Below are 13729 nucleotides of genomic sequence, written 5' to 3'. Positions count from 1 at the left end.
AGGAAGGAACGCTCTTCAGGAACAAGGTAAGTTGTGGGGAGGGGGTTTTGGGACGGTCTCGTGATCAGGAAGCGGGTGGGGAGGGCGGAGGGGGGGAAGCCCCGGGCAGAGGAGGCCTGAACTCCCCTCGTAGGAACCCTCCTGCTCCTGCTGCCCACCCCCCTTCATCAAGGAAAGTAAAAATAACTTGCCGTTCCGGGCCTCACTGGCCTCGGATCCTCTTCCCGACGTCTTCAACTGTCGGGAAAAGGCCCACAACAGCTTCCCCGCTTCTGCCACGGGTTAAAACCGCTGCCGGGGCCCGATCCGGTCATCGGACCCCGGTCTGCATCTTTAAAGAAGGACCCCTGCTGGCTCGGGCAAATCCTTCTTGCCGCCTGCTTAGAAGGGCAGGTTAATATTCATGACAACGGGATCGAAAGGGGGTTGTCTCCGGGTAAGTTTCCCGGCCGATTTGAACTGCCGGCCCACCCAGTTCCCGCCGGTTGAAATCGCCCCCTTAGAGAAGGTCACACTCTACAGTCTGGAAAGAAGGCAATTGAGGGGATGATCTCACCAAGGTGTATAAAATATTAGCTGGTGTAGATAAGGCAAACAAAGAATATTACATGGAATTTACAGCACAGAAACAGGCCATTCGGCCCAACTGGTCCGTGTCGGTGTTTGTGCTCCACACGAGCCTCCTCCCACCCCTCTTCATCTCACCCCATCAGCATATCCTTCTATTCTTTAGACGAGTACATGAGAGAAAAGGGAATAGAAAGATATGCTGAAAGGCTGAGATGAGATAGTTGGAATGGGAGGAGACTCGTGTGGAGTTTAAACACCAGCACAGACTAGTAAAACGAATGGCCTGATTCTATCTTGTATATTCCAAGTAATTCTTATCTAGCTTCCCCTTAAAGGCATCGATGCTATTTGCCTCAACAACTTCTGGTGGTAGTGAAAGTTGGCCCAGAAGACATACATTTACAAAGATATTTACTTAATAGGAGATAAATGTTTGGAATAATCTCCCAGGAGTCAAAAAAGAACTCGGGGGCCATACAAAGTGCGGCTGGACCCTATAATGGGAGAGTCGGGTCGCTGGGAGGGCTGAGCTGCTTTTTCCACGTACCTGAAAGTTGGGAATGGGGTTTGAGGCAGGCAGCCATGCTGACCGAGGGTTCTCCTGGTAGCGGAAGGGTCCGTTGAAGGTCTGAGTGATGGCGCTGAGGTTGTAGGCACAGACCGCAGAGGCTGCGATGCTATTCCTGTTGAGAAGAACAGAGAGGTGAATATCGAGTGTGTGCATCAACACAGCACCTACATCACCCTAACGTTTATTCCACTTTGTTCTCCGTTTCCCTCTCATGGTCTACCTCCCAGCCCCCCCCCCCCGCACCACACCGCCCCATTTGAGAGGGCAGCCATTTCACTCGCTCCCAGGCTACCGCCAAGGTCACCTTTGCCAGCCTTGAAGAGGTGCGTTGTACAGGCCTGGGTTGACTCCCAGATAGAATCATAGAATGATACAGCACAGAAGGAGGCCATTCGGCCCATCGTGTCTCTGCCGGCTCTTTGACAGAGCTATCCGATTAGTCCCACTCCTCTGCCCTTTCCCCCACAGCCCCGCAAATTTTTCCCCTTCGACTATTCATCCAATTCGAATAGAACTGCCGAGTCTGGTTGGACACATTTCTGGAGGATTGGCCTCCATGGCCTTCTGCCCCCACATTCCCGCCATTGGTCGCCCGATACATCCGTCCTCACAGGGCACTGCCTTCCTGCACCAACTGGAAAGCCAACAGACTCCTCATTAGGCGATGGGATTCATAGATGCACAGCAACTTAAAGCACAGAAGGAGGCCATTCGGCCCGTCGGGCCTGTGCCGGCTCTTTGAAAGAGCAGTTGTGGTTGGTCCCACATCGCCGCTTTATGTCCATAACCCTGTAAGTTGCTCATCCTCGAGAACCCGTCCAGCTCCCGTTTAATATTATTTATGGAATCAGCTTCCACCACCTTTTCGGGTCGAGCGGTCCAGATCCCGACAACTCTCTGAGTGAAAAGCATTTCTCCTCATCTCCCCGCTAGATCTGTTGAATCTATGACCTCTGGTTATTGACCCAGTCACCAGGGGGAATAGTTTTTCTCTCTCTCCTCTATTTAAAACTCCTCCTCATCTTGAAAACCTCTATTAGGTCACCTCTTAACCTTCTCTGCTCCAAGGAGAAGAGGCCTAACGTTTCCAACCTCTCCTCATAACTGAAGTTCCCTCATCCCTGGGAACATCCTGGTGAACCTCCTCTGCACCCTTTCTGAGGCCTTTACATCTTTCCTGGTGTGCGGTGCCCAGAATTGTCCACAATACTCCAGCTGAGGCCTAACCTGTGATTCTTGACTGTCAAACAGCCCTTTTTTTACCCGACCCCAATATTTTTGTAACTAATGAACAAAAACGTTCAAAGAAAATGAAAACAAAAACCATTTTTTTTAATGCCCCGTTGAGGTTTCTCCCGGGTAGTGTCCTGAAGATTAGTCTTTCATTCCTGGAGACTCCAGGGCAATCCCGGAGGGTTGGCAAGTGGCTACCCTACTCCCAGACCCTCCCTCCCTCTTGGGAAGCACATGGCTTCCCCTCTGTGCCACCCTACATCTGAGTTCAGGAATTCACTGGGTCAGTCACAGCCAGGCTCAGCCCTGCGACCAAAGACACTGGGCTGGATTTTGATACTGGAGGCGTGTAGGAGGCGGGACTACAACTTTTGGGGTTGTAGTCCCGCCTCCATCGAGTTGTGGCCAACCCACTCGATTTTCCCCTGATTGACCTTGTTGAGCCCACCCAGCGGGCTCAGCAGGCCAATTAAGGGCCACCCGGCAACAGGTGACGTCACAAATTGACATTTCATCTGTCAAAAGCTTTGAAGCTGTCAAACACTGACACTCTGTACACGAAGTTAATTCCTTCCTCTCAGGCTGATTTAGAGATCTCTCCAGAACAGAAAGCTGAATGCTGCAACTTTTGACAGCTCGCGGCCATTCTGCTTTCTGTGCCGATGAGATGAGGGACTCCTGAGGCCTGAAGGAAGGAAGGCTGTAAAGGTAAGTAAAACTTATTAAAACACTTTACACACACCAAACACACTTACCTCTGCACTCATGCGCACCCTCCAAGCCCTTCAGCCCGCCTCGCTAACTTGGCGTGGTTTGAAGCCATCGGGAATCCCACACATCAGGAATAAAAATAGGGATTAGGCTAAAAACTGCCTCTTAACTACCTGATAACAGGCAGTTAATTGGCACTAATCCCCTTCCCGCCTCGGGGAGGCGGGTCCCAGTGCGGGTCGGGTATCCGCCTCCTGGGAAATGGGCATGGAGGCGGGTTGGGGGCGGGATGGGTTCGTGCCCCCCGATTTCGAGATTTTAACCCCCCCACACGCCTCCAATCCCGCCTCCACGGCCCAATGAAAATCCTGCCCATTGCGTCCACCACATATCTCGCCCCGGCGGACATTTTTAAATTTATTTTGAAAGCTACCCACTATTTGTTTATCTCTGAACTGTACTGCAACGTGCTGCGGTGCAGCCAATCAAGAGGCGACGGAGCAGACGCGGCTACTGCCAACCAACCGGATGCGGTCTGCTGCGCATGCTCGCTGCCGGCTCGTCACAGGAGCGGGTTCGCTAAAAATTTTTTTTTTTTAAAGACGGGGAGGGATCGGGCTCGTTAGCGTGATCGTTTATTTAAAAAAAAAAATCAGAAACATCGCGCTTCCGGTTGTTGGAGTGCACAGTACGCTTCTGCGCGGCTTCCGGTTCGTTGGCAGCAGTCACTCAGTTAAAATAGTCACTTGCAGCTTCTCCAGTGGCCTAATGGCTATAATCTTTGGAATTCTCTACCCCAGAGGGATGTGGATGGTCAGCCGTCGCGTATATAGGAACACCACCGCCTCCAAGTTCCCCTCCAAGTCACACACCAACCCGACTTGGAAATATATCGCCGATCCTTCATCGTCGCTGGGTCAAAATCCTGGAACTCCCTCCCTAACAGCACTGTGGGAGCACCTTCACCACACGGACTGCAGCGGTTCAGGAAGGCGGCTCAGCACCACCTTCTCGGGGGCAACTAGGGATGGGCAATAAATGCTGGCCTTGCCAGCGACGCCCACATCCCGTGAATGAATTTTTAAAAAGTATACTGAAGACGGAGATGGATAGATTTTTGGACACTAGGGAATCAAGGGATGTGAGGACAGGGCAGGAAACTAGGAAAGTTGATGTAGAAGATCAGCCATGATCTAACTAAATGGCTCGAGGGACCAGCTGGCCTACTCCTGCCTCTATTTCTTATGTTCTTAAGACAGTTACCTAGTGTAGCAGTAGGCCCTACAGACCACAATTTCCCAGGTTCAGTTGCCGATTACGCTCAGTTGAGGCAGCATTTTGTGGGGGGTGGGGGCTACAATTAGCCTCGGGGCTCTTCAGCTGTGATGCACCCCTTGGTTGAATTTCCTCATGGGATCAGCAGGACGAAACGGCCACATCCGAATTTTCCCAGTCCAAACCATTCCCCCTGTCCCCTTACGAGGCCAATGACGTCGAGGGTGGCCCCAGAGGAAGGGACTCGCTGGGCCGGAAGTTCCCACTAACCCCAGGCTGTGTCGGCCTATTGCTGGAGAGAGGAATGCCGAGATAGGTGCCTCCAGCCGAGTGCAAGCGGGGCTGTACCTGGTCGAGTGAGGAAGGTCGGGGGGGGGGGTGGGGGGTGTTCCCAGGTCAAGGGAGTGGAGTAGCATGGTCAAGGGAGCATGCGATGGGAATTGTGGAGGAGGATGCAGTGAGGCCTGGGGAACCTCCTCCTCCCTAATGGTGGGCGGACACTAGATTTACCCGCTGCCTAGGGACCAGAGATGGGCCCTCGGTGGTATGGGTAACAACAACAACTTGCATTTATATAGCACCTTTAACGTAGTAAAACGTTCCAAGGTGCTTCACAGGAGCGATTATCAAGCAAAATTTGACAGCGAGCCACATAAGGGGAAATTAAGCTTGGTCAAAGAGGTAGGTTTTAAGGAGCGTCTTAAAGGAGGAAAGAGAGGGAGAAAGCAATGCTCCCTCTAATTTATTTTTGTACCGAGCGGGCCGCGAACTCCTTTGAGCGCGACCTTTTCATCTGTGGGCAAATTTGACACCACCACTTAAAAGCATTTATACAGTAATGCCATACTGCCACTCTGCCGTCTCAAACCATGAGACAATCAGACATCGATACCAGTTTAACAGAACTTCTCGGCTTTTGAATTCTATTCCTCTAGAAATGAGCCCCAGCGCTTTACTTGCCCTTTTATGGCTTTTTTAACCTGCGTTGCTACTTTTAATGATTTGTGAATCTATACTCCTGGGTCCCTTGGCACCTTTACCCCATTTAGACTCTTATTTTCCAAGGAGTGGGTCGCCTCCTTATTCCTCCTGCCGAAATGCACCACCTCACACCTACCCATCCTGAAATTCGTTTGTCATTCATTCTGCAAGTTTCTTTACGGTAGAATTAATTAAAAGCTTTTAGTTCGCCACGGACAAACTCTTATTTAAAAAAAAAATTACTTGACAGAAATGAGTGGGATATAAAAGAACTGCATAATAATGCATTAACACTTCAGAAACGTCACTCAGTTACGCATCGACAAACAATCCAAAAGCCCAAGGTGAGCTGAAAGAGGCCTATCTATTCATGCAATTGTATTAATGTTAAAGTTTTCAACGTTATTAGCCCATCCCTCAGGTCACTATAGCAACGGCTGCACAAGCAGCAGGAGCAGCGGCTTTCCTACGGCGCTGACATGCTGTACGTCTACAAAAGTAATTAGAATATTAATCACAATGCAACCAGACAACCAACAAATGTAAAGTGCTGCAGTTCTTCAGTTCGCGGTATTAAAAAGAACTGAACAAAAATGGGTATCCGTATTTTCAACTTCAATCACTTCCATGAATAAACGTTGTCTTCTTCAACAAGCACAGCCCCCATGTAACATGTCAGAAATGCAGCACTTATTCACAAGTGCAGAAAAACACAAACACAATTTGTGTCAACGAATTAAAAACAAAAACAAAAGCTATGATTTAACCGAAATAAACATTCCTCTTTCTTCCTGGTTTATTGGGTATGAAGTGAATAGTGACAGTGGTTCATGATATTCCCCTCGTCCGAGTTCCTGACCTCCTCTCCCTGCTCCGATCCTCTCACTTTCCCTGCTCCGATCCACTCTCTCTCCGCCCTCCGAACCTCTCTCTCTCCCCCCTCCGATCCTCTCTCTCCCCCTCCGATCCTCTCTCTCCCCCTCCGATCCTCTCTCTCCCCCCTCCGATCTTCTCTCTCTCCCCCCTCCGATCCTCTCTCTCTCCCCCCTCCGATCCTCTCTCTCTCCCCCCTCCGATCCTCTCTCTCTCCCCCCTCCGATCCTCTCTCTCTCCCCCTCCGATCCTCTCTCTCTCCCCCCCGATCCACTCTCTCTCCCCCCTCCGAACCTCTCTCTCTCCCCTCCGATCCTCTCTCTCTCTCCCCTCTGATCCTCTCTCCCCCCTCTGATCCTCTCTCTCTCCCCCCTCCGATCCTCTCGCTCTCCCCCCTCCGATCCTCTCTCTCTCTCCCCTCCGATCCTCTCTCTCTCCCCTCCGATCCACTCTCTCTCCGCCCTCCGATCCTCTCTCTCTCCCCCTCCGATGCTCTCTCTCCGCCCTCCGATCCACTCTCTCTCTCCCCTCCGATCCTCTCTCTCAATTCAATTCAATTCAATTCAAATCGCTTTATTGGCATGATAAGATACATCTTATGTTGCCAAAGCATCAAAATACATTTATGGTTGAACACATAAACGCAGTTCTATTCATACAGTGTATAAACAGGTATATCCCTGAGTGTATAAATATACATTCGCATTATTTATATATACTCTTTTCTTAGGTTTACTGGTTGTCCCTCTGTTCATGGCAAGCTGTAACATAGTGTGCCGCCAGTGCTGCACAGCTTCTCTCCTCTCCCAGTAGGTATGGGAGTTTTAGTTCGTCATTCAAATTTCTGAATTCAGCGCATATTTGTGAGAATTTTTGGTAGAAATTCTCCCTGATGCCCTGATATTTTCCACAGGCTGTGAGGAAGTGCATCTCTGTCTCCACTACTCCCTGACTGCAGTGAGAGCATATCCTGTCCTCTCTTGGCAGCCTGGTCTGCCTGTGTCTGCCTTTTTCGATCGCTAGGCTATGTTCGCTAAGTCTGTACCTTGTCAAGGTTTTTCTCAGTTTGTTATCCTTTACCATGGTCAGGTACTCAGCCAGAGGATCGGCTGTGAATGAACTGAAAGAGAAAGCAAGAAGGGCTTTCTACGCCATTAAAAGATCAATCCAAATAGAAATCCTAATTAGCATTTGGCTCAACATTTTCAAATCAGTAATTGAACCAATTGCACTCTATGGCAGTGAAGTGTGGGGACCGCTAACACAACAAGAATTTGCAAAATGGGACAAACACCCAATTGAGATCCTACATGCAGAATTCTGTAAAAGTATCCTCCGGACTCAAAGGAAAACCGTAAACAATGCATGCAGGGCAGAACTAGGCCAATTTCCACTAATAATTACTATCCAAAAAAGAGCCACCAAATTTTGGAAACACCTAAAAATGAGCAACCCCCACTGCTATCACTACGAAGCCTTGAAATGCCAAGAGAGGACCATAAAGAATAACTCCCTCAGTCAACTAGTCCTGGGACTCAGTGAAGCAACCACTAACACTACTAACAATAACCAGCCCCAGGACAGTGACATCGTAGCACAGAGAATTCGACCCAACACAATTGTCACTAAACAAAAGGAAAAATACCTGTCATATTGGGCAGAAACAACAAAAACCCAAAGCAAACTCAATTGCTACTTGGCCCTAAACAGACAATACAACATGGCTGAGTACCTGACCATGGTAAAGGATAACAAACCCTCCGCCCTCCGATCCTCTCTCTCTCCGCCCTCCGATCCTCTCTCTCCGCCCTCCGATCCTCTCTCTCTCCGCCCTCCGATCCACTTTCTCTCTCCCCTCCGATCCTCTCTCCCTCTCCCCTCCGATCCTCTCTCTCTCTCCCCTCCGATCCTCTCTCTCTCTCCGCCCTCCGATCCTCTCTCTCTCCGCCCTCCGATCCTCTCTCTCTCCCCCCTCCGATCCTCTCTCTCCCCCCTCCGATCCTCTCTCTCCCCCCTCCGATCCTCTCTCTCTCCCCCCTCCGATCCTCTCTCTCTCCCCCCTCCGATCCTCTCTCTCTCCCCCCTCCGATCCTCTCTCTCTCCCCCCTCCGATCCTCTCTCTCTCCCCCCTCCGATCCTCTCTCTCTCCCCCCTCCGATCCTCTCTCCCTCCCCCCTCCGATCCTCTCTCTCTCCCCCCTCCGATCCTCTCTCTCTCCCCCCTCCGATCCTCTCTCTCTCCCCCCTCCGATCCTCTCTCTCTCCCCCCTCCGATCCTCTCTCTCTCCCCCCTCCGATCCTCTCTCTCTCCCCCCTCCGATCCTCTCTCTCTCCCCCCTCCGATCCTCTCTCTCTCCCCCCTCCGATCCTCTCTCTCTCCCCCCTCCGATCCTCTCTCTCCCCCCTCCGATCCTCTCTCTCTCCCCCCTCCGATCCTCTCTCTCTCCCCCCTCCGATCCCCTCTCTCTCCCCCCTCCGATCCCCTCTCCCTCTCCGATCCTCTCTCTCCCCCCTCCGATCCTCTCTCTCTCCCCTCCGATCCTCTCTCTCTCCCCCCTCCGATCCTCTCTCTCCCCCCTCCGATCCTCTCTCTCTCCCTCTCCGATCCTCTCTCTCCCCCCGCCGATCCTCTCTCTCCCTCTCCGATCCTCTCTCTCCCCCCTCCGATCCTCTCTCTCCGCCCTCCGATCCTCTCTCTCTCCGCCCTCCGATCTTCTCTCTCCCCCCTCCGATCCTCTCTCTCTCCCCCCTCCGATCCTCTCTCTCTCCGCCCTCCGATCCTCTCTCTCTCCGCCCTCCGATCCTCTCTCTCTCTCCCCCCTCCGATCCTCTCTCTCTCCCCCCTCCGATCCTCTCTCTCTCCCCCCTCCGATCCTCTCTCTCTCCCCCCTCCGATCCTCTCTCTCTCCCCCCTCCGATCCTCTCTCTCTCCCCCCTCCGATCCTCTCTCTCTCCCCCCTCCGATCCTCTCTCTCTCCCCCCTCCGATCCTCTCTCTCCCCCCTCCGATCCTCTCTCTCTCCCTCTCCGATCCTCTCTCTCCCCCGCCGATCCTCTCTCTCCCTCTCCGATCCTCTCTCTCCCCCCTCCGATCCTCTCTCTCTCCGCCCTCCGATCTTCTCTCTCCCCCCTCCGATCCTCTCTCTCTCCCCCCTCCGATCCTCTCTCTCTCCGCCCTCCGATCCTCTCTCTCTCCGCCCTCCGATCCTCTCTCTCTCCCCCCTCCGATCCTCTCTCTCTCCCCCTCCGATCCTCTCTCTCCCCCTCCGATCCTCTCTCTCTCCCCCCTCCGATCCTCTCTCTCTCCCCCTCCGATCCTCTCTCTCTCCCCCTCCGATCCTCTCTCTCCCCCTCCGATCCTCTCTCTCTCCCCCCTCCGATCCTCTCTCTCTCCCCCCTCCGATCCTCTCTCTCTCCCCCTCCGATACTCTCTCTCCCCCTCTGATCCTCTCACTCCCCCCTCCGATCCTCTCTCTCCCCCCTCCGATCCTCTCTCTCCCCCCTCCGATCCTCTCTCTCCCCCCTCCGATCCTCTCTCTCCCCCCTCCGATCCTCTCTCTCTCTCCTCCGATCCTCCCTCTCTCTCCTCCGATCCTCTCTCTCCCCCAACTCCGATCCTCTCTCTCTCCCCTCCGATCCTCTCTCTCTCCCCCCTCCGATCCTCTCTCTCCCCCCTCCGATCCTCTCTCTCTCCCCCCTCCGATCCTCTCTCTCTCCCCCCTCCGATCCTCTCTCCCCCCTCCGATCCTCTCTCTCTCTCCCCTCCGATCCTCTCTCCCCCCTCCGATCCTCTCTCTCTCCCCCCTCCGATCCTCTCTCTCTCCCCCCTCCGATCCTCTCTCTCTCCCCCCTCCGATCCTCTCTCTCTCTCCCCTCCGATCCTCTCTCTCTCCCCTCCGATCCTCTCTCTCCCCCTCCGATCATCTCTCTCCCCCCTCCGATCCTCCCTCTCTCTTCCCTCCGATCGTCCCTCTCTCTCCCCTCTGATCCTCTCTCCTCCCTCCGATCCTCTCTCCCCCTCCTCCGATCCTCTCTCCTCCCTCCGATCCTCACTCTCTCCCCCTCCTCCGATCCTCTCTCTCTTCCCTCTCTGATTCTCTCTACCTCCGATCCTCTCTCTCTTCCCTCTCCGATTCTCTCCCCCTCCGATCCTCTCTCTCCCCCGCTCCGATTCTCCCTCTCTCTCCCCCTCCGATCCTCCCTCTCTCTCCCCTCTGATCCTCTCTCCTCCCTCCGATCTTCTCTCCCCCTCCTCCGATCCTCTCTCCCCCTCCTCCGATCCTCTCTCTCTCCCCCGCTCCGATCCTCTCTCTCTCCCCCGCTCCGATCCTCCCTCACTCCCGCTCCGTGTCCCTTTCCTCTCTCCCCCCTCCGATCCTCCCTCACTCCCGCTCCGTGTCCCTTTCCTCTCTCCTGCTCCGATCTCCTATCTCTCTCTCTCCCCTCTGAGCCACTCTCTTTCTCTCCCCAGTCTCTCTCTCAGCAGCAGTCTCACCATCCCCATGTCTCTATCTCTCTCTCCCCAGTCTCTCTCTCTCTCTCCCCAGTCTCTCTCTCTCTCCCCAGTCTCTCTCTCTCCCTCCCCCAGTCTCTCTCTCTCTCTCCCCAGTCTCTCTCTCTCTCTCCCCAGTCTCTCTCTCTCTCCCCAGTCTCTCTCTCTCCCTCCCCCAGTCTCTCTCTCTCTCTCCCCAGTCTCTCTCTCTCTCTCCCCAGTCTCTCTCTCTCTCCCGTCTCTCTCTCTCTCTCCCGTCTCTCTCTCTCTCTCCCCAGTCTCTCTCTCTCCCCAGTCTCTCTCTCCCTCCCCCAGTCTCTCTCTCTCCCTCCCCCAGTCTCTCTCTCTCTCTCCCCCAGTCTCTCTCTCTCTCTCCCCCAGTCTCTCTCTCTCTCTCCCCCAGTCTCTCTCTCTCTCTCCCCCAGTCTCTCTCTCTCCCCCCCAGTCTCTCTCTCTCCCCAGTCTCTCTCTCCCTCCCCCAGTCTCTCTCTCCCTCCCCCAGTCTCTCTCTCTCTCCCTCCCCCAGTCTCTCTCTCCCTCCCCCAGTCTCTCTCTCTCTCCCCCAGTCTCTCTCTCTCCCTCCCCCAGTCTCTCTCTCTCCCTCCCCCAGTCTCTCTCTCTCCCTCCCCCAGTCTCTCTCTCTCCCTCCCCCAGTCTCTCTCTCTCCCTCCCCCAGTCTCTCTCTCTCCCTCCCCCAGTCTCTCTCTCTCTCTCTCCCCCAGTCTCTCTCCCTCCCCCAGTCTCTCTCTCTCCCCAGTCTCTCTCCCTCCCCCAGTCTCTCTCTCTCTCTCCCCCAGTCTCTCTCTCTCTCTCCCTCCCCCTGTCTCTCTCTCTCTCTCCTCCCCCTGTCTCTCTCTCTCTCTCTCTCTCTCTCCCCAGTCTCTCTCTCTCTCTCCCCCAGTCTCTCTCTCTCTCCCCAGTCTCTCTCTCTCTCCCCAGTCTCTCTCTCTCTCTCCCCAGTCTCTCTCTCTCCCTCCCCCAGTCTCTCTCTCTCCCTCCCCCAGTCTCTCTCGCTCTCTCCCCCAGTCTCTCTCTCTCTCTCTCCCTCCCCAGTCTCTCTCTCTCCCCCCCCAGTCTCTCTCCCTCCCCCCCAGTCTCTCTCCCTCCCCCCCAGTCTCTCTCTCTCCCTCCCCCGTCTCTCTCTCTCCCTCCCCCAGTCTCTCTCTCTCTCTCCCCCAGTCTCTCTCTCTCTCCCCCAGTCTCTCTCTCCCTCCCCCAGTCTCTCTCTCTCCCTCCCCCAGTCTCTCTCTCTCCCTCCCCCAGTCTCTCTCTCTCCCTCCCCCAGTCTCTCTCTCTCTCCCTCCCCCAGTCTCTCTCTCTCTCCCTCCCCCAGTCTCTCTCTCTCTCCCTCCCCCAGTCTCTCTCTCTCTCCCTCCCCCAGTCTCTCTCTCTCCCTCCCCAGTCTCTCTCTCTCCCTCCCCCAGTCTCTCTCTCCCCCCAGTCTCTCTCTCCCCCCAGTCTCTCTCTCTCTCTCTCTCCCCGTCTCTCTCTCTCTCCCCCCAGTCACTCTCTCTCTCCCCAGTCTCTCTCTCTCTCCACCCAGTCTTTCTCTCTCTCTCTCCCCCAGTCTCGCACTCTCTCTCTCTCCCCAGTCTCTCTCTCCCCCAGTCTCTCTCTCTCTCTCCCCAGTCTCTCTCTCCCCCAGTCTCTCTCTCTCTCTCTCCCCAGTCTCTCTCTCTCTCTCTCTCTCTCTCCCAGTCTCTCTCTCTCTCTCCCCAGTCTCTCTCTCTCTCTCTCTCTCTCCCCAGTCTCTCTCTCTCTCTCTCTCTCCCCAGTCTCTCTCTCTCTCTCTCCCCAGTCTCTCTCTCTCTCTCTCCCCAGTCTCTCTCTCTCTCTCTCCCCAGTCTCTCTCTCCCTCTCTCCCCAGTCTCTCTCTCCCCAGTCTCTCTCTCTCTCCCCCCAGTCTCTCTCTCTCTCTCTCTCTCCCCAGTCTCTCTCTCTCTCTCTCTCCCCAGTCTCTCTCTCCCCAGTCTCTCTCTCTCCCCCAGTCTCTCTCTCTCTCTCCCCAAGTCTCTCTCTCTCCCCAGTCTCTCTCTCTCTCCCCAGTCTCTCTCTCTCATCTCTCTCTCTCTCCCCAGTCTCTCTCTCTCTCTCTCCCCAGTCTCTCTCTCCCCAGTCTCTCTCTCTCCCCCAGTCTCTCTCTCTCTCTCTCTCCCCAGTCTCTCTCTCTCTCTCATCTCTCTCTCTCTCTCTCCCCAGTCTCTCTCTCTCTCTCATCTCTCTCTCTCTCTCTCCCCAGTCTCTCTCTCTCTCTCTCCCCAGTCTCTCTCTCTCTCTCTCTCTCCCCAGTCTCTCGCTCTCTCTCTCTCTCCCCAGTCAATTCAATTCAATTCAATTCAAATGCTTTATTGGCATGAAAGTTTACAGGGAACCATATTGCCAAAGCTTACATGACAAAAAGTACAGTTTTCCAACATTCTGTAGGTGTCAAACAATTTTGACCTTCGTTGGGTACATACAATATTAGTTTAAACAATATTAATTTAAACAGTCGTTGAACATCGTTGGGTACATTCAGTATTAATTTTAAACAGTCCTCAGGTTGTGACATGTTGTTACATATTTGGCACCAAGGTATGGTCTGTCTCCTTCTCCCAGAACTAATCTTAATTTTGACAGGTCATCCAATTCTTTGAAATCTGGGGTTGTTTGGCTGAGCTTGTCAAATAATATGTTTCTTGTTGTGTTGAATTTTTCGCATTTTAGGAGGAAATGCATCTCTGTCTCAACCTCGCTGGCCAGACATTGATCACATATTCTATTCTCTCTAGGCTGCCAGGATTTCTTGTATCTTCCTTTTTCAATTGCTAGTTGGTGGTCGCTTAGTCTGTACCTGGTGAGGGTCTGTCTCTGTTTTGTGTCTCTGATGGTCGAGAGATAGTCTGCCAGTTTATATTCTCTTTTTAGGGCCCGGTAACATTCTAATCTGCTTTGGCTTTTGGTTATTTTGTTCCAATGTTCCAGGTAGGTTTCTTTGCATTGTTTAATGATTTGGTTCACTCGGATTGGTGTTTGGATGGCAGTG

The 13729-nt window shown here is 53.7% G+C and overlaps 1 protein-coding gene across 4 annotated transcripts in view; it reads right to left on the bottom strand.

Annotated features, from left to right (window-relative positions):
• sema5ba (sema domain, seven thrombospondin repeats (type 1 and type 1-like), transmembrane domain (TM) and short cytoplasmic domain, (semaphorin) 5Ba) overlaps nucleotides 1–13729 on the bottom strand; it is a 423201-nt gene that overhangs the window by 101593 nt on the left and 307879 nt on the right. For all 4 annotated transcript variants that reach the window (XM_085986838.1, XM_085986837.1, XM_085986839.1 and 1 more), the window contains one exon: nucleotides 1118–1253. In XM_085986838.1, the coding sequence (XP_085842964.1) occupies nucleotides 1118–1253 (136 nt within the window). The remainder of the gene's footprint in view (nucleotides 1–1117; nucleotides 1254–13729) is intronic.

The sequence above is a fragment of the Somniosus microcephalus genome, chromosome 4 (genome assembly GCF_052327205.1).
Source record: "Somniosus microcephalus isolate GS21.2 chromosome 4, FLI_Smic_1.0, whole genome shotgun sequence".
In the NCBI taxonomy this organism is placed as follows: domain Eukaryota; kingdom Metazoa; phylum Chordata; class Chondrichthyes; order Squaliformes; family Somniosidae; genus Somniosus; species Somniosus microcephalus.
Note: the sequence above shows the minus strand (reverse complement) of the source record. Positions and strands in the feature narration are given on the sequence as shown.